Source organism: Dendrobates tinctorius, unplaced genomic scaffold, assembly GCF_039654945.1.
Source record: "Dendrobates tinctorius isolate UK_male_01 unplaced genomic scaffold, ASM3965494v1 ptg000063l, whole genome shotgun sequence".
NCBI lineage: Eukaryota > Metazoa > Chordata > Amphibia > Anura > Dendrobatidae > Dendrobates > Dendrobates tinctorius.
In genome coordinates, this window is record NW_027361731.1 from 13,881,408 (window position 1) to 13,902,436 (window position 21,029).

Here is a 21,029-nt window from a genome sequence, read left to right on the forward strand (position 1 = left end):
AATCTCAATTGCCAACCCACTTGACATTCACAAAAGCACATCTATAGGGTATAAAAATTCCTTCAGACCAATTGATTTGTCCAGTTCATGTAAAAGACCTGAAAAGCCTTCACCCTCCAAGTAACTTTGTCTTATCCTTTATCATGTGTTGTTTTACAAAGAACTGTTACCCAGCTTATATTTTGTTGGATTAGAATTACTTTTGATGTGGTGCATATATATATTCCTATGAGAAGAATCTGTGACTTCTCTGCATTTTGTGGTAAAACTTACCTGGGTAGTCATATGTAAGAATCTCCTCTTTACACCACTCATCACCAGTCACATATGTCTCTATAGTATTAATATGGGTCAGATCTTCACCCTGAAACAAATATTGTAAAAGTCACAGACAGATGGAGAAGTCACATCTATGATCAGCTCAATCCTGCCATCTCCAAGACCTTCACAGCTCAAGACATTCAAGCACAAGACCTTCAAAGTCATCTACACATCGTAGGGAAGATCTCATGACAACTTCTCTCCATCTACCTGATGATCCTGAGGAGCATTGGGATCTTCTTGTTTATAGTCCTGTGGAAGAAGAGGACGGGGACATCTCTCTGGTGTTGTCATCTTACTGGATAGATCTGGAGGAAACACATACAGGGACTGAATCCATTCTTTACATACAGATAATTATAGGTCGTGTGTATTTAGTCCTATTACCTGGTGATGTGAGGGGCTGGGGAACCTCCATCATGATGTCCTTGTACAGATCTTTTTGTCCTTCTAAGTACTTCCACTCCTCCATGGAGAAATAGACAGCGACATCCTGACACCTTATAGGAACCTGACACATACAATGATACCGTCATCCCCCAATCCCTTCATAGTGTTACTGTATAATGTTCCAGCATTCCCAGCAGTGTCACCTCTCCAGTCAGCAGCTCAATCATCTTATAGGTGAGTTCTAGGATCTTCTGGTCATTGATGTCCTCATGTATCAGGGGGTGAGGTGGAGGCCCAGTGATTGGGCTCAGGGGTCTTCCCCATCCCTCAGACACAGGGTCCTGACAGCGCTCACTAGAGGTCTTCTTCACTACTGTGTAATCCTGGTTATGGAGAGACACATTAATAAATCTCACTACAGACATTTCCAGAGTCCTCACCTCTCCAGTTCTGTCCATCTGTAATTCCCATAGATAAGAATGATGTAATGTGACGTCATCAGAATCTCTCACCTCTCCAGTAAGCCGGAAGAGGATCTCTAGGGTGAGGTGTAATATCCTCTCTGCCATCTCTATCTCTCTGTCTCTATCCATTCTTCTCTAGGGAAATTATATAGGTAAAGTATTAGTATCTGATATTGTGGGAATTTGAGTACATTGGAGATGAGTCTGTGTAGAATATATAAAATACTGTGTAATAAAATTCATAGCCTTGTGATGCCGATAAAAAGCAATAATGTGGTATAGCGCTTCATACGTTTTGAGATCAGACAGAAATACTTATGTGCTATTAGTTGGGATTACATAAATTATCTGTATTATTTTGTAACTTAACAATATAAATAACGCAACCTGTAGCACAACAGTCTTCGTGCAGCCCCCCAAAATATGGTAATAGTTCATTTGTATACATCTTACCACTCCACGAAAAGTTCTGGAAAAAAAAAGGTCTTCAACTCAACCTGCTACTCTACAATGTGTGCACAATTATTCGGCAATTTGTATTTTTGGTGACTCATTTTATTATTGAACATCTCCAGTGCTGGTGGTCAATCCAAAAGTGTAATAAACATGAAACCTGAATAAAGAAAGTAAAGGTGAGGTGTTGTCTTAGGAGAATATCTCTGTGTACAGAATTATTCTGCAACTAAATTAAAAACAAAAATTAACTATTGAGATGGAAATTTTACATCTCTTATAGTGAGAATAAAAACCAAACTGCTCAACGTACAAAACTGTAGATTTTTTTAAATGCTAGAAATGTATCAGTGACCAGTAATATAGCCACCTTTCTTCTCAATACCAGTGATAAGCAGTCCACCCATGGAGTCCATTAGTTTCTTTATCTGTTAATGAACATCTTTTTGGGCAGCACCAGCCACAGCCCCAGACACTGCTAAGAGAGGGGACTGTTCTCCTTCACCATAAATCTCGAGTTGAAGAAGTGCCCAAAAGCTCTCAGTAGGGAAGAGAGAAGTGCTGAGGAGACAGACGATTGCAGAAAGGAATCCCTTTAAGATAGTCTGAGGTCAGAAAACACCGCCGAGGAGATAGCTTAAGGGTACAGAAGAGCGCCGAGGAGATAACGTTAAGCTTGACAGGACCACTGATGGTTAAGATAAAGCGCTGAGGAGACGGTCCGAGAGCAGAGCGGAAGCGCTGAGGAGACGGTCCGAGAGCAGAGCGGAAGCGCTGAGGAGACGGTCCGAGAGCAGAGCGGAAGCGCTGAGGAGACGGTCCGAGAGCAGAGCGGAAGCGCTGAGGAGACGGTCCGAGAGCAGAGCGGAAGCGCTGAGGAGACGGTCCGAGAGCAGAGCGGAAGCGCTGAGGAGATGGTCCGAGAGCAGAGCGGAAGCGCTGAGGAGATGGTCCGAGAGCAGAGCGGAAGCGCTGAGGAGACGGTCCGAGAGCAGAGCGGAAGCGCTGAGGAGACGGTCCGAGAGCAGAGCGGAAGCGCTGAGGAGACGGTCCGAGAGCAGAGCGGAAGCGCTGAGGAGACGGTCCGAGAGCAGAGAGGAAGCGCTGAGGAGACGGTCCGAGAGCAGAGAGGAAGCGCTGAGGAGACAGCCTGAGGGTAAACAGGAGGGTTGAAGAGACAGTATAAGGATAGAGATGAGTGTGAAAGAGGCAGCCTAAGAGCAGAGAGGGACACTGAGGAACAACTTTGGTGTAGAGAGAAGCAATGAGGAGGCTGCCTGGGAGCACAGAAGACCGCGGAGACTGGCTGAGAGAAGAGAGAAACGCTGAGAAAATGGCCTGAGAGCAGAAAGAAGCGCTCTGAAGATGACCTGAGAGCAGAGGGGAGCACTGAGGATATGGCCTGAGGATAGAGAGGAACGGTGAGGTGATGGCCTGAGAGCAGAGATGAAAGCTCAGGAGATGGTCTGAGGATAGAGAGGAACGTTAAGGTGATGGCCTGACCCGAGAGCAGAGGGGAGCACTGAGGAGATGGCCTGAAAGCAGAGGGGAGCACTGAGGAGATGGCATGAGGATGGAGAGGAACGCTGAGGAGACGGCTTGAGAGCGGAGATGAAGCACTGAGGAGATAATCTGAGGATAGAAAGGAAAGCTGAGGAGATGGTCCGAGAGCAGAGATGAAAACTGAGGACACATTCTGAGGATAATGAGGAATGCTGAGGAGACAGTCTGGGAGCAGAGAGGAAAGCTAAGATGGCCCGAGAGCAGAGAAGAGCACTGAGAAGACCGTCAGAGGATAGAGAGGAATGCTGACGAGACAGTCTGAGAGGAGAGAGAAAAGCTGATGGAGCTCATTATAGTCAGTGGGGACAGTCGGTATCAGCTCCTGTCTCCTGTGCATCTAGCGATGAATCCGTCCCCAGCCTGTTTTCTATTGCTCGGTTCCTATAAATGAACAACAATGGACGGATTTAGCAGTAAACACAGTCTTAAAGGGGTTGTCCATTTACTTTGTGTTCAGAGTAGAATAAAATAATAGACGAGTGAGGTTAAGGACGTGGCCTAAGATTTTGTCATGATGCATAATCTATCCCTCTTTATCTTTAAAAGTTGTGAGGTATGATCACAAATGTAGACAATTAATTTCTTTGCAGGTGTAAACTGCAATCGCAATGTGTGTCTAAAGTCTAATAACAGTGTGAGCCCCAATGGGGATGGTGACAATATGTACAGCGTGTTAAGGCTGGCGAAACGCACCAAATAAAAAGATGGTAATAAGGTGCGTTCGCAGCCCGGGGTCCGTTGTGCAGAGATGTTAACTGCTGCTCGGTAATGGCGGACACTAAATGGCGGTATCCACTGGACACACGTGGGTTAAACGCCACCCAGTATGTAATAGCGACGGGCTCTGTTGCTTCAAAGAGCCACGGTACCACATAACACAGATGCCATACCCTGTTAACTGTCACAGGGCACAGCTGAGTGAGCGCTAGTGTACGGTCACAAGACTCTGCCCCAAAGACGCAGGGTAAGACCCTCTCTAGACCCATTAGACGCACGGCGTCGCAACTGCGAACACCACTAATGGACGCTAGCTACTGTGGAATGCAGACCAAGTGCTCAGTGGCGTACAGGCAAAGCCACTACTTGGCGCTGAAGCTAGGCCCTGACTGTCTCCTACCTGCACTATCAGCCTAGGCCAGTGGTGGCGAACTTATAGCACGTGTGCCAGAGGGGGAACGCAGAGCCCTTCCGGTAGGCACGCGCGCCATCTCCTCAAAACTGGCGCCGCCACCACTCTCCTCAGCCCGCTCGTGATCTCCCGGACCCTCATCACAAGCGCCGGTGCTGCGGCCACTCTCCTCTTCTCCTAACTCTCCCATCAGGCCGAGCACGTGCTGAGGGCAGGGATCTCGCAGATGCTCAGGACAGGGATGGTGCGCGTGCTCAGGATAGGTATCTCGCTCGGGCTGAGAGTGGCGGTATTGCCGAGATGGATCGTGTGTCCTCAGGTAGGACTGATAGATGAAGAGACTAGATCAGCGTTGGAACGGGCAGAGGTGAGTAGCTTTTCCTTTTTTTTAATGCAAGGCCATTATACAGTATGGAACATCATGTGGGGCCATTATACTGTATGGAGCACTGTGTGGCCATTATACAGTATGGAACATCATCATGTGGGGCCATTATACTGTATGGAGCACTGTGTGGCCATTATACAGTATGGAACATCATCATGTGGGGCCATTATACTGTATGGAGCACTGTGTGGCCATTATACAGTATGGAACATCATCATGTGGGGCCATTATACTGTATGGAGCATCATTTGGGGCCATTATTCTGTATGCAGCATCATATGGGGCCATTATACTGTATGGAGCACTGTGGGGCCATTATACAGTATGGAACATCATCATGTGGGGCCATTATATTGTATGGAACATCATCATGTGGGGCCATTATACTGTATGGAGCACTGTGTGGCCATTATACAGTATGGAACATCATGTGGGGCCATTATACTGTATGCATCATCATGTGAGGTCATTATACTGTATGCAGCATCATGTGAGGTCATTATACTGTATGCAGCATCATGTGGGGCCATTATACTGTATGCATCATCATGTGGGGCCATTATACTGTATGGAGCACTGTATGGAACATCATGTGGGGCCATTATACTGTATGCATCATCATGTGAGGTCATTATACTGTATGCAGCATCATGTGAGGTCATTATACTGTATGCAGCATCATGTGGGGCCATTATACTGTATGCAGCATCATGTGGGGCCATTATACTGTATGCAGCATCATGTGGGGCCATTATACTGTATGTAACATCATGTGGGGCCATTAAACAGTACGGAGCACTGTGTGGCCATTATACAGTATGGAGCACTGTGTGGCCATTATACAGTATGGAGCATCATCATATGAGGTCATTATACTGTATGCAGCATCATGTGGGGCCATTATACTGTATGCAGCATCATGTGAGGTCATTATACTGTATGCAGCATCATGTGGGGCCATTATTCTGTATGCAGCATCATGTGGGGCCATTATACTGTATGCAGCATCATGTGGGGCCATTATACTGTATGCAGCATCATGTGGGGCCATTATACTTTATGCAGCATCATGTGGGGCCATTAAACAGTACGGAGCACTGTGTGGCCATTATACAGTATGGAGCACTGTGTGGCCATTATACAGTACGGAGCACTGTGTGGCCATTATACAGTATGGAGCACTGTGTGGCCATTATACAGTATGGAGCATCATCATATGAGGTCATTATACTGTATGCAGCATCAGGTGGGGCCATTATACTATATGCAGCATCATGTGAGGTCATTATACTGTATGCATCATCATGTGGGGCCATTATACTGTATGCATCATCATGTGAGGCCATTATACTGTATGCAGCATCATATGGGGCCATTATACTGTATGCAGCATCATGTGAGGTCATTTTACTGTATGCATCATCATATGGGGCCATTATACTGTATGCATCATGTGAGGCCATTATACTGTATGCAGCATCATATGGGGCCATTATTCTGTATGCAGCATCATATGGGGCCATTATACTGTATGCAGCATCATGTGTGGCCATTATACAGTATGGATCATCATGTGGGGCCATTATACTGTATGCAGCATCATATGGGGCCATTATACTGTATGCAGCATCATGTGAGGCCATTATACTGTATGCAGCATCATATGGGGCCATTATACTGTATGCAGCATCATGTGTGGACATTATACAGTATGGATCATCATGTGGGGCCATTATACTGTATGGAGCACTGTGGGGCCATTATACAGTATGGAACATCATCATGTGGGGCCATTATACAGTATGGAACATCATCATGTGGGCCATTATACTGTATGGAACATCATCATGTGGGGCCATTATACTGTATGCATCATCATGTGAGGCCATTATACTGTATGCAGCATCATATGGTGCCATTATACTGTATGCAGCATCATGTGGGGCCATTATACTGTATGCAGAATCATGTGGGGCCATTATACAGTACGGAGCACTGTGTGGCCATTATACAGTTTGGAGCATCATCATATGAGGTCATTATACTGTATGCAGCATCATGTGAGGTCATTATACTGTATGCAGCATCATGTGAGGTCATTATACTGTATGCATCATGTGAGGTCACACTGTATGCAGCATCATGTGGGGCCATTATACTGTATGCAGCATCATGTGGGGCCATTATACAGTATGAAGCATCAGGTGAGGTCATTATACTGTATGCAGCATCATGTGGGGCCATTATACTGTATGCATCATCATATGGGGCCATTATACTGTATGCATCATCATATGGGGCCATTATACTGTATGCAGCATCATATGGGGCCATTATACTGTATACAGCATCATATGGGGCCATTATACTGTATGCAGCATCATGTGAGGTCATTATACTGTATGCAGCATCATGTGGGGCCATTATACTGTATGCATCATCATGTGAGGTCATTATACTGTATGCAGCATCATGTGGGGCCATTATACTGTATGCAGCATCATGTGGGGCCATTATACAGTATTAAGCATCAGGTGAGGTCATTATACTGTATGCAGCATCATGTGGGGCCATTATACTGTATGCAGCATCATATGGGGCCATTATACTGTATGCAGCATCATGTGGGGCCATTATACTGTATGCATCATCATGTGAGGTCATTATACTGTATGCATCATCATGTGGGGCCATTATACTGTATGCATCATCATGTGAGGTCATTATACGGTATGCATCATCATGTGGGGCCATTATACTGTATGCATCATCATATGGGGCCATTATACTGTATGCATCATCATGTGAGGTCATTATACTGTATGCAGCATCATGTGGGGCCATTATACAGTATGCAGCATCATGTGAGGTCATTATACTGTATGCAGCATCATGTGGGGCCATTATACTGTATGCAGCATCATGTGAGGTCATTACTGCAGGGGGCATTTATGCACACTTTATCGAAGTACAGTTTATCAAAGTACTGGCAGTTATAACATGGATGAAATGTGACACGCATCTATATTCTCTTCATACAGGTAACCACCTCTTTCAATCTCTGCGCTGAATCAACTCCTTCATTCAATGTCAGCAAGCAGTTAATCCTGAATGCTCTATATGTGTTTTCAACTCTGCAAGCTTATATCTGGTATATAGTTATTTCAACTTACTCTGCTTGTCCCCTTATGTTGTGAGGTCAAGAAACTTTTCAAAGTGCTTTATGATCCATGTAGGCCTGGACATCTGTTTATCTGACCACAACATTTTATTGGGCCCTGCTGTCTCAATTTAGTTTGATTAACGAGGAGAAAAAAAAAAAAAATCCTTAGCCTCCTATATATTCAGACATAGTTTGGGGAAAGCATTTATGCAGGGGGCATTTATATACACTTTATTGAAGTACAGTTTATCAAAGTACTGGCAGTTAGACAGGGCAGGAGACAGGTATGACATTTATATACATCTACTCCCTGTACATTTGGAGTACAACAAATATATACCATATGCATTTGTGTAATTTATATCCTGGCTGCTGCATTCACACACATCCACTGCCCTGGCATTAACTCTATACACTCCATCCATATCGACCCCTCGCTTCTTTCCTCTCCTATGTATAGCACTCACGCTCTTTTCACATTGTTAAATTGCACAGATCCAGTCAGTCCCCCCATTCAACATAAGAGACGCTCTCACAAATCACTTAACCATCTGCTCACTCTTTCTATCCTCCTTCTCCTAGTCGCAGGAGACATTGCTCCCAACCCTGGTCCCCCATGTTATAGAAAGTCAAACCCCCCAACTGCTACACTCAGAAACCCCTCTAATCTTATTAATATTCCCTGCATGCCATCTGTCTCTCTTAATTGTGCACTTTGGAATTCTCGCTCAGTGTGTAACAAACTGTCCTTCAGTCATGACTTTTTGGTTTCTAATTCTCTTAACCTCCTGGCTCTTACTGAAACCTGGATCCAGCAGTCAGACACTACCGCTGCTGCTCTTTCATATGGTGGACTACACTTCCCTCATACCCCAAGATCAGACAATAGAGCAGGTGGAGGCGTTGGTCTGCTTCTATCACCAAAATGTACCTTTCAGGTTATCTCTGAACTACTCTCACTAGTCTTCCCTTCTTTTGAGGTCCATGCCGTCAGACTCTACACCTCCTTCTCCATGCGAGTGGTGGTGGTGTATCGTCCTCCCGGCCCCTCCCATCAGTTCCTGGATCATTTTGCCACTTGGCTTCCACATTTTCTCTCCTGTGACATCCCTACCCTCATCATGGGAGATTTCAACATCCCCATTGCTCTTCCCCTCTCCCCATCTGCTACTCACCTTTTATCTCTAACCTCCTCGTTTGGCCTTTTGCAGCTTACTAATTCTCCAATGCATGAAGACGGAAAATCCCTCGACTTGGTCTTCTCTCGGCTTTGTGCAGTGGATGATTTTGCAAACTCCCCTCTCCCGCTCTCTGACCACAATCTTCTTTCATTCTCTATAAAGAACTGCCAGGCTGCTCAGGTCACCCCCACTGTCCATACTTATAGAAACATACAGACCATCAACACCCAGAAACTTACAAAGAACTTGCAGGCTTCATTGGCCCTTATCTCCTCCCTCTCATGTCCCGATTCTGCATTGAAGTATTACAATGAAACACTTCAAAGTGCCCTGGATGAATTTGAACCCACTATAAATAGAACACCACAACACAGACGGCGACAACCCTGGCACACCCTGCAAACACGTTTCCTGCAGCGGTGCTCCAGGTGCGCCGAACGTCTGTGGAGAAAATCCAATCTACACGAAGATTTCATCCATTATAAGTTTATGCTTCGAACATACAACACTGCCCTTCACCTCTCCAAACAAACCTATTTCAACACCCTCATCACCTCACTGTCCAATAACCTGAAACGTCTCTTTGACACTTTTCATTCTCTACTCAACCCAAGAGTACAGGCCCCAACCACAGAGCTCCGAGCTGACGATCTGGCCAATTACTTCAAAGAAAAAATTGACCAGATCCGACAGGAAATTATCTCCCAATCACCTTATACCATGCACTGTCCTCCCTCCCCCACTGCATCTAGCTCACTCTCTGATTTTGAACCAGTCACAGAAAAAGTAGTAAGCAGGCTCCTTGCATCTTCTCGCCCAACCACTTGCATCAGTGACCCATTTCCGTCACATCTCCTCCAGTCCCTTTCCCCTCCTGTCACCACTCACCTAACTAAAATATTTAACCTCTCTCTTCTGGTATCTTTCCCTCCTCATTTAAGCATGCCATCATACATCCACTACTTAAAAAACCATCCCTCGACCAAAACTGTGCCGCTATCTATAGACCTGTCTCTAATCTTCCCTACATCTCTAAACTCCTGGAACGCCTGGTCCACTCCCGTCTTATCCGCTATCTCTCTGATAACTCTCTTCTCGACCCTCTCCAATCCGGCTTCCGCTCCTTACACTCTACTGAAACTGCCCTCACTAAAGTCTCTAATGATCTACTAACAGCTAAATCTAATGGTCATTATTCCATGCTAATTCTCTTGGATCTCTCTGCAGCATTCGACACTGCGGATCATCAGCTCCTCCTCACTATGCTCCGTTCCATTGGCATCAAGGACACCGTTCTCTCCTGGTTCTCCTCCTATCTCTCTGACCGCTCCTTTACTGCATCTTTTGCCGGTTCCTCCTCCTCTCACCTTCCCCTTACTGTTGGGGTTCCTCAAGGATCGGTTCTAGGCCCCCTCCTCTTCTCCTTGCACACTGCCCCTATTGGTCAAACAATCAGTAGATTTGATTCCCAGTACCATCTCTAAGCTGATGGCACCCAATTATACGCTTCTTCTCCTGACATCACACCAGCCTTTCTAGAAAACACCGGCGATTGTCTAAACGCTGTGTCTAACATCATGTCCTCACTATATCTGAAACTGAACCTGTCAAAGACTGAACTCCTTGTGTTTCCTCCCTCTACTAATGCACCTATACCCGACATTGCCATTTCTGTGTGTGGCTCCACTATTACTCCCCAGCAACATGCCCGCTGTTTTGGGGTCATACTTGATTCCGAGATTTCCTTTGCCCCCACATTCGATCGCTAGCTCGCTCTTGTCATCTGCACCTCAAAAACATTTCTAGAATTCAACCTTTTCTTACTTTTGAGTCTGCAAAAACTCTTACTGTTTCTCTTATTCATTCTCGTGTCGACTATTGTAACTCTCTTCTAATTGGTCTCCCTCTTACCAAACTCTCCCCTCTCCAATCTGTCTTGAATGCTGCAGCCAGGATCATATTCCTCACCAATCGTTACACCGATGCCTCTACCTTGTGTCAGTCATTACACTGGCTACCCATCCACTCCAGAATTCAGTATAAACTTATTACCCTCACCCACAAAGCCCTCCATGGCTCAGCACCACCCTACATCTCCTCCCTTGTTTCAGTATACCACCCTACCCGCGCCCTCCGTTCTGCTGATGACCTGAGGTTAGTATCCTCAATAGTCAGAACCTCCCACTCCCGTCTCCAAGACTTTACACGTGCCGCGCCAATTCTTTGGAATGCACTTCCCAGGTCAATACGATTAGTCCCCAATCCCCACAATTTTAAGCGTGTCCTGAAAACGCATTTATTCAGACTGGCCTATCGCCTCAACACATTAACCTAATCTATCCCTGTGTGGCAGAGCCAAAAGTTTTACCATAACCAGGTTCCCCGCATCATGTTCCCACATGCTTTATGCATCCATTAGCCCTCTGTGTCTGTACTAATACATACTTAACATTATGGCTGGTCCATACAATCAGGGCAACTGTTACCACCCACCTTTCGTGTCTCCCTTTTTTTCCTCATAGATTGTAAGCTTGCGAGCAGGGCCCTCATTCCTCTTGGTATTTGTTATAATCTATGTGATTATTGTTGTGCTGTAATGTCTATTGTCTGTACAAATCCCCTCCGAAATGTAAAGTGCTGCGGAATATGTCAGCGCTATAGAAATAAAATTTATTATTATACTGTATGCAGCATCATATGGGGCCATTATACTGTATGCAGCATCATGTGGGGCCATTATACTGTATACAGCATCATGTGGGGCCATTATACAGTACGGAGCACTGTGGGGCCATTATACAGTATGGAGCATCATATGTGGCAGTTTTACTTTTGAGTAAAAACCCTCTCCATTCTCAAGAACAGACCTCCACTGCAATCGGTGGCTAGTATCTTAGGCTTGGAGTGCATGGCTTACAAGCTCTGTGCTTTAGCAGTGGCACACTAAAGCGGGTAGCACGGTGGCTCAGTGGTTAGCACTTCCGCCTTGAAGCTTGAGTCCTGGGTTCGAATCCCACCAAGGACAACATCTGCAAGGAGTTTGTATGTTCTCCCCGTGTTTGCGTGGGTTTCCTCTGGGTTCTCCAGTTTCCTCCCACACTCCAAAGACATACTGATAGGGAATTTAGATTGTGAGCCTCATCGGGGACAGTGATGATAATGTGTGCAAACTGTAAAGTGCTGTGGAATATGTTAGTGCTATATAAAAATAAAGATTATTTATGTCGGAGTTGTTTTTCTAATCTAAAACTTCAGTATTCTCGTTAAATTGCTGTGTTGGCACTTTGTGATAAATAAGTGGGTTTTAAATTGCAGTTTGGGGACTCGGTCTCTAAAAGGTGTGCCATCACTGGCCTAGGCACTACCTGGCAAGGCTGATCAACACATGCGTACCAAGGGCAGGGGTTTCTTAATAAGTCAGTCACCAGAGACATGCATACAACACATACTCCATATTGTCTATACTAGCGCACGGCCGTTTAATCCTTTTATAACCGGGGCCTTCCTGATGGCCCAATCCAAGCTGCCTGAGGACCTGAGCATGTGACCTCCAACCACCAATGAGTGGTCGTCTCATGGGCATGCTCAGATAGAGAAAACCTACAAAAATTTCAGAGCATCTAGAATATACACTTGAATAATAGAAAAAATACCAATAATATGGAGAGGCTAAATTTTTAGTACACACCAAAGTTGTCTCGGGATGCCGAAGAAGCCTGACAAGCAAAACGTGCGTCGGGGCATGCTCCTGGTTCACCACACTCGCTCAGATGGGTAAGCACTAGCGGCACTTTATTATGCACCTTCCCTGTTATTGTATAGGATTGACTAACCAACTTGGTTTGTACTAAAAATTTAGCCTCTCCATATTTTATCGCTGCCTCTGGTTTCTCTCTGAGGGCCGTACAAACAGTTGCTCTACCATTGTCACAACCTCTTTTTGAATTTTACACTGGGATTTTGTTTCCCATTAGAGACATTTATATTTGCAGTGTAGGTTTTTGACAGTGGGAGCAGAAAGGAAGGTTCTTCTCACAGTCTACTCATGGCAGCCTTTGGGGTTTGTGGTGCTTGATATGTGCCTGACATGAGTGTACCCGGTGTTTTTTGCTTCCTCTAATTTCACTCATCTGGGATTACCACTGTTGTTCGGTCTTGTTTTTAAAAAAATCTTTAATAAATAGGTATTTTTTCTATTATTCAAGTGTATATTCTTCTTCTCTGGGCTAGATGCTCTGCCATTTTTGTAGGTTTGACTATGTAAGGAGTTGCCCTTTCCTTTTTGGAATATGTTGATCTATGTTACCCATTGTGTCGGCTTAATTAAAAATCAGATGGAGAAAAGCACGACTTAGTCCCAGGAGCGTCTGCGCGCCGCTGACTAATGCGGGATGCTATAGTTGGACCTGGGGCGGAAGCGACAACCAGACGCATAGCCTTAGCAAGATGCTGGGACCAACGTCTCTGCTGAGCAGGAACCTCTGTGGCTGAAGAAGAATAGAAGACCGCAGAGGACATGGCTTGAGCTTCCCCCTGTGCAGTGGGAGAACTTGACGCCTAACACAGCGCTGCAGAATATGATTGCAAAATAGAAGGAAGAGTAATAAATAATCTTGATATAGAATGGGGAGCCTCCACCCGCAGAGCCGCACTCCACAGAGAATAATGGAGCCTCCAGCACCGACCTCCACCCGCAGAGCCGCACTCCACATAGAGAATAATGGAGCCTCCAGCACCGACCTCCACCCACAGAGCCGCACTCCACACAGAGAATGGAGCCTCCAGCACCGACCTCCACCCACAGAGCCGCACTCCACATAGAGAATAATGGAGCCTCCAGCACTGACCTCCACCCGCAGAGCCACACTCCACATAGAGAATAATGGAGCCTCCAGCACCGACCTCCACCCGCAGAACCACACTCCACAGAGAATAATGGAGCCTCCAGCACCGACCTCCACCCGCAGAGCCGCACTCCACAGAGAATAATGGAGCCTCCAGCACCGACCTCCACCCGCACTCCACATAGAGAATAATGGAGCCTCCAGCACCGACCTCCACCCACAGAGCCACACTCCACATAGAGAATAATGGAGCCTCCAGCACCGACCTCCACCCGTAGAGCCGCACTCCACATAGAGAATAATGGGGCCTCCAGCACCGACCTCCACCCACAGAGCCACACTCCACATAGAGAATAATGGAGCCTCCAGCACCGACCTCCACCCGCAGAGCCGCACTCCACATAGAGAATAATGGAGCCTCCAGCACCGACCTCCACCCGTAGAGCCGCACTCCACATAGAGAATAATGGCGCCTCCGGCACCGACCTCCACCCGCAGAACCACACTCCACATAGAGAATAATGAAGCCTCCAGCACCGACCTCCACCCGCAGAGCCGCACTCCACATAGAGAATAATGGAGCCTACAGAACCGACCTCCACCCGCACTCCACATAGAGAATAATGGCGCCTCCGGCACCGACCTCCACCCGCAGAGCCGCACTCCACATAGAGAATAATGGAGCCTCCAGCACCGACCTCCACCCGCAGAGCCGCACTCCACATAGAGAATAATGGAGCCTCCAGCACCGACCTCCACCCGCAGAGCCGCACTCCACATAGAGAATAATGGAGCCTCCAGCACCTACCTCCACCCGCAGAGCCGCACTCCACATAGAGAATAATGGAGCCTCCAGCACCGACCTCCACCCACAGAGCCGCACTCCACATAGAGAATAATGGAGCCTCCGGCACCGACCTCCACCTGCAGAGCCGCACTCCACAAAGAGAATAATGGAGCCTCCAGCACCGACCTCCACCCACACTCCACATAGAGAATAATGGAGCCTCCGGCACCGACCTCCACCCGCAGAGCCCCACTCCACATAGAGAATAATGGAGCCTCCGGCACCGACCTCCACCCGCAGAGCCCCACTCCACATAGAGAATAATGGAGCCTCCAGCACCGACCTCCACCCGCAGAGCCACACTCCACATAGAGAATAATGGAGCCTCCAGCACCGACCTCCACTCGCAGAGCCGCACTCCACATAGAGAATAATGGAGCCTCCAGCACCGACCTCCACCCGCAGAGCCGCACTCCACATAGAGAATAATGGAGCCTCCAGCACCGACCTCCACCCGCAGAGCCACACTCCACATAGAGAATAATGGAGCCTCCGGCACCGACCTCCACCCGCAGAGCCGCACTCCACATAGAGAATAATGGAGCCTCCGGCACCGACCTCCACCCGCAGAGCCGCAGTCCACATAGAGAATAATGGAGCCTCCAGCACCGACCTCCGCCCGCAGAGCCGCACTCCACATAGAGAATAATGGAGCCTCCGGCACCGACCTCCACCCGCAGAGCCACACTCCACATAGAGAATAATGGAGCCTCCGGCACCGACCTCCACCCGCAGAGCCGCACTCCTCATAGAGAATAATGGAGCCTCCAGCACCGACCTCCGCCCGCAGAGCCGCACTCCACATAGAGAATAATGGAGCCTCCGGCACCGACCTCCACCCGCAGAGCCGCACTCCACATAGAGAATAATGGAGCCTCCGGCACCGACCTCCACCCGCAGAGCCGCAGTCCACAGAGAATAATGGAGCCTCCGGCACCGACCTCCACCCGCAGAGCCGCACTCCACATAGAGAATAATGGAGCCTCCGGCACCGACCTCCACCCGCAGAGCCACACTCCACATAGAGAATAATGGAGCCTCCGGCACCGACCTCCACCCGCAGAGCCGCAGTCCACAGAGAATAATGGAGCCTCCGGCACCGACCTCCACCCGCAGAGCCACACTCCACATAGAGAATAATGGAGCCTCCGGCACCGACCTCCACCCGCAGAGCCGCAGTCCACAGAGAATAATGGAGCCTCCGGCACCGACCTCCACCCGCAGAGCCGCACTCCACATAGAGAATAATGGAGCCTCCGGCACCGACCTCCACCCGCAGAGCCGCACTCCTCATAGAGAATAATGGAGCCTCCGGCACCGACCTCCACCCGCAGAGCCGCAGTCCACATAGAGAATAATGGAGCCTCCAGCACCGACCTCCACCCGCAGAGCCGCACTCCACATAGAGAATAATGGAGCCTCCAGCACCGACCTCCACCCGCAGAGCCGCACTCCACATAGAGAATAATAGAGCCTCCAGCACCGACCTCCACCTGCAGAGCCGCACTCCACATAGAGAATAATGGAGCCTCCAGCACCGACCTCCACCCGCAGAGCCGCACTCCACATAGAGAATAATGGAGCCTCCAGCACCGACCTCCACCCGCAGAGCCGCACTCCACATAGAGAATAATGGAGCCTCCGGCACCGACCTCCACCCGCAGAGCCGCACTCCACATAGAGAATAATGGAGCTTCCAGCACCGACCTCCACCCGCACTCCTCATAGAGAATAATGGAGCCTCCAGCACCGACCTCCACCCGCAGAGCCGCACTCCACATAGAGAATAATGGAGCGTCCAGCACCGACCTCCACCCGCAGAGCCGCACTCCACATAGAGAATAATGGAGCCTCCAGCACCGACCTCCACCCGCAGAGCCGCACTCCACATAGAGAATAATGGAGCCTCCAGCACCGACCTCCACCCGCAGAGCCGCACTCCACATAGAGAATAATGGAGCCTCCAGCACCGACCTCCACCCGCAGAGCCGCACTCCACATAGAGAATAATGGAGCGTCCAGCACCGACCTCCACCCGCAGAGCCGCACTCCACATAGAGAATAATGGAGCCTCCAGCACCGACCTCCACCCGCAGAGCCGCACTCCACATAGAGAATAATGGAGCCTCCGGCACCGACCTCCACCCGCAGGGCCGCACTCCACATAGAGAATAATGGAGCCTCCAGCACCGACCTCCACCCGCAGAGCCGCACTCCACATAGAGAATAATGGAGCCTCCAGCACCGACCTCCACCCGCAGAGCCGCACTCCACATAGAGAATAATGGAGCCTCCGGCACCGACCTCCACCCGCAGGGCCGCACTCCACATAGAGAATAATGGAGCCTCCAGCACCGACCTCCACCCGCAGAGCCGCACCCCACATAGAGAATAATGGAGCCTCCAGCACCGACCTGCACCCGCAGAGCCGCACTCCACATAGAGAATAATGGAGCCTCCAGCACCGACCTCCACCCACAGAGCCGCACTCCACATAGAGAATAATGGAGCCTCCAGCACCGACCTCCACCCGCAGAGCCGCACTCCACAGAGAATAATGGAGCCTCCAGCACCGACCTCCACCCACAGAGCTGCACTCCACATAGAGAATAATGGAGCCTCCGGGACCGACCTCCACCCACAGAGCCGCACTCCACATATATGGCTGCTCTGTGCGCACAGGACCTGTGATGAGGTCACAGGAGGGGAGGAGTCAGAGGTCACATGATCAGAGGCCTCAGTGTATGCAGGTTGTCATGGTGCTGGATGAGCTGACGTTTAAATATCAGTATCCGTTACCTCTGATTTCTGATCTATTCTCCAGAGTTAAAGGTGCTTGCTGGTTTACCAAGCTTGACCTCAGGGGGGCGTATAATCTTATTCGCATTAAGCATGGGGATAAATGGAAGACGGCGTTTAATACTCCGGAGGGACATTTTGAGTACCTGGTGATGCCTTTTGGGCTCACTAATGCCCCTTCTGTCTTCCAGTGCTTCATGAACGATATATTCCGAGACTTTGTGGATAAATTTTTGATTATCTATCTGGATGATATTTTGATCTTCTCCAAGGATTGGAATTCTCATGTGGAACATATTCGGACTGTGTTCCGGATCTTGAGGGAGAATTACCTGTATGTCAAAGGATTGAAATGCCTTTTTGGAGTACAGAGGATTTCATTTTTGGGATTTATTTTGTCTCCGTCAACTATTGAAATGGACCCGGCCAAGGTACAGGCCATTTATGATTGGGTGCAGCCCACTTCTTTGAAGGCCCTCCAGAAGTTTTTGGGTTTTGCTAATTTTTATCGTAAGTTTATAGCCAATTTTTGTGTTATTGCCAAACCATTGACTGATTTGACTAAGAAGGGCACTGATTTGCTGAATTGGTCTCCAGAGGCTGTTTCTTCTTTTCAGGAGCTGAACCGGAGGTTCACTTCTTCTCTGGTTTTGCAACAACCCGATGTCTCACTTCTATTTCAGGTGGAGGTGGATGCTTCAGAGACTGATGCAGGAGCTGTTTTGTCCCAAAAAGATCCTGTAACATCTAAAATGAACCCCTGTGCCTTCTTTTCCCGAAAGTTCTCTCCTTCGGAAAGCAACTATGATGTGGGGAATCGAGAACTGTTGGCCATGAAGTGGGCATTTGAGGAGTGGAGACATTGGTTGGAGGGAGCTAGACATCAAGTTGTGGTCCTCACTGACCACAAGAATTTGATCTACCTTGAGTCGGCTAAATGCTTGAATCCTAGACAGGCCAGGTGGGCCTTGTTTTTCACACGTTTTGATTTTGTGGTCTCCTTTCTTCCGGGCACTAAGAACGTTAAGGCTGATGCCCTCTCTAGGAGTTTTTTGGCTGATTCTCCTATTGTGACCAAGCCTGCTACCATCTTAGGCGAGGGGGTGGTTCTTTCTGCCATCTCGCCTGATTTGAGACGTGCTCTGGAGAAGTTTCAGGAGGATAAGCCTAAGCGTTGTCCCAGTGGTAGGTTATATGTTCCTGACCAGTGAAGGAGGAAAGTGATGTCTGAGGTTCATTGCTCCGCATTGGCTGGTCATCCAGGTATTTTTGGTACTAGAGATTTGGTGAGTTGGTCTTTTTGGTGGCCTGCCTTGTCTCGTGATGTCAGAAATTTTGTGCAGTCCTGTGGGACTTGCTCCCGATCTAAGCCTTGTTCTCGTTCTAGTGGGTTGTTGATGCCTTTGCCGGTGCCCAGGAGGCCATGGACCCATATTTCAATGGATTTTATTTCTGATCTGCCTGTCTCTCAGAGGATGACTTATCTGGGTTATTTGTGATAGATTCTCTAAGATGGTCCATCTTGTACTACTCCTTAAAGTTGCCATCTTCCTCAGAGTTGGTGCCCTTGTTTTTGCAACAGGTGGTTCGCTTGCACGAGATTACTGAGAACATTGTATCGGACAGAGGAGTTCAGTTTGTCTCTAGATTCTGGACGACCTTTTGTTCCAAGTTGGGAATTCAGTTGTCCTCCTCTGCATTTCACCCTCAGACCAATGGGCAGACGGAGAGAACAAACCAGACTTTGGAGGCTTATTTGAGATGTTTTATATCTGCTGATCAGGATGATTGGGTCTCATTTTTACCCTTGGCCGAATTTGCTTTAAATAATAGAGCTAGTTCTGCCACTTTGATGTCACCCTTTTTCTGTAACTTTGGGTTTCATCCTCGATTTTCTTCAGGGCAGGTGGAGTCTTCTGCCTGTCCACGGGTTGACACTGTGGTGGAAAGAATGCAGCAGATTTGGGACCAAGTGGTGGATAAGTTGTCTCTTTCCCAGGAAAAGGCCCAGCGGTTTTCTAACCGGCATAGGACCATTGGTCCCCGGTTTAAGGTGGGTGATATGGTCTGGTTGTCATCAAAGAATATCTCTATGAAAGTGGCTTCTCCAAAGTTTAAACCTAGATTTATTGGACCTTACAAGATTTTGGAGATTATTAATCCGGTCTCTTTTTGGTTGGCTCTTCCTGTCACATTTAAGATTTATAATGTGTCTCATAAGTCCTTGTTGAAGAGGTTTTTTGAACCAGTGGTTCCTATGGCGGCACCTCCTGACCCTGTGTTGGTTGAAGGTAACATGGAATATGAGGAAGAGAAGATACTGGATTCCCGTCTGGCTAGACGGAGACTCCAGTATTTGGTTAAGTGGAAGGGTTATGGTCAGGAGGATAATTCCTGGGTCTCTGCCTCGGATATTCATGCTGAAAGATTGGTGCGTGCTTTTCATCGGGCTCATCCTGATCGGCCTGGTGGCTTGGATGAGGGTTCGGTGACCCCTCCTCAAGGGGGAGGTACTGTTATGAGCTCATCTGTTCATTCATCTTTTGTGTCCGAGGATCTCCCTCTTCTGGTGAAGGAAGGTAGTGAGGCTGATTTGGATGAAAGAAACCAAACACCTGATCAGGTGGATTGTGACTGGGTAACGGGAACTTCAGACTGGATATAAGGCAGCCAACGCCCTTCTGAGTCGCTGGTGATTGCTCTGCTGGATTCTTGGAGACCAGTCTGATTCCTGCTTCCCAAAGATAAGTTTTTGCTCTGCTATTGAACTTATTAGTTTTGGTTACCTTGTTTTTTGAGTTCAGCCATCCCCGGCCGGGGGTGTGCTGGATTCTTTTTCCTTGATCAGTGTTCTCTTTTGCTCTGCTTCCAGAATATTCTGAGTGCTGATATAGGGTTTGAAGTCTAGTGACTTCAGGGTCCTTTTTGCTTATCAGTTGTGTTGGGTAATATTTTTAGCAGGGTTTTCTCGGATTGCAGACAGCAGCTTTTCTGTCCTGTCCTTTTTAGTTAGCTTGGGCCCCATCGTTTGCTCATCCTATCTTTCTATCTGTGTTAGTGTTTTCATCTTGCTTCACCGTCATTATATGTTGGGGGCTGCCTATAGCTTGGGGGTCTGTTCTGGGGCAGTCAGTTTTTCCCTTTTCTCTCTTTAGGCTTATTTACATCTCCGGCTGTGACGAGGTGTCTAGGATCACCGTAGGAACACTCCACGGCTACTGCTAGTTGTGTGATAGGATTAGGGGTCTGCAATCCGCTAGTTTCCAACCTCTCTGATTTTCTGGGCTGAGCTTGTGTTTTGTATTTTCCTCCTCGGTTACTCAATCATAACAATGGATTAAAAGTTGATTTCTGAAAAACACGACCGCAGATATGAGGCATACAGTTATGACTATTTTAAGTATTCTAGGACCTGTATGCCCATATTAATAGCTTAGCTATAAATCGAGGGGGTGACAGATGATACCTATGTATTAAGCGTGGTCCT

At 47.9% G+C, this 21,029-nt stretch overlaps 2 protein-coding genes across 3 annotated transcripts in view; one reads left to right on the forward strand and one right to left on the reverse strand.

The window, feature by feature from the left end:
• LOC141094192 (uncharacterized) overlaps window positions 1–21,029 on the reverse strand; it is a 580,189-nt gene that overhangs the window by 491,201 nt on the left and 67,959 nt on the right. The window contains exons 4-6 of one of the 2 annotated variants that reach the window (XM_073579954.1): window positions 915–1,094; window positions 709–832; window positions 532–629 (exon numbers count right to left, since the gene is read on the reverse strand). In XM_073579954.1, the coding sequence (XP_073436055.1) occupies window positions 532–629; window positions 709–832; window positions 915–1,094 (402 nt within the window). The remainder of the gene's footprint in view (window positions 1–531; window positions 630–708; window positions 833–914; window positions 1,095–21,029) is intronic. The other variant, XM_073579955.1, reaches the window with a different exon arrangement.
• Window positions 1–21,029, forward strand: part of LOC141094286 (uncharacterized) — a 1,055,204-nt gene that overhangs the window by 310,276 nt on the left and 723,899 nt on the right. The gene's annotated exons all lie outside the window — the stretch shown is intronic.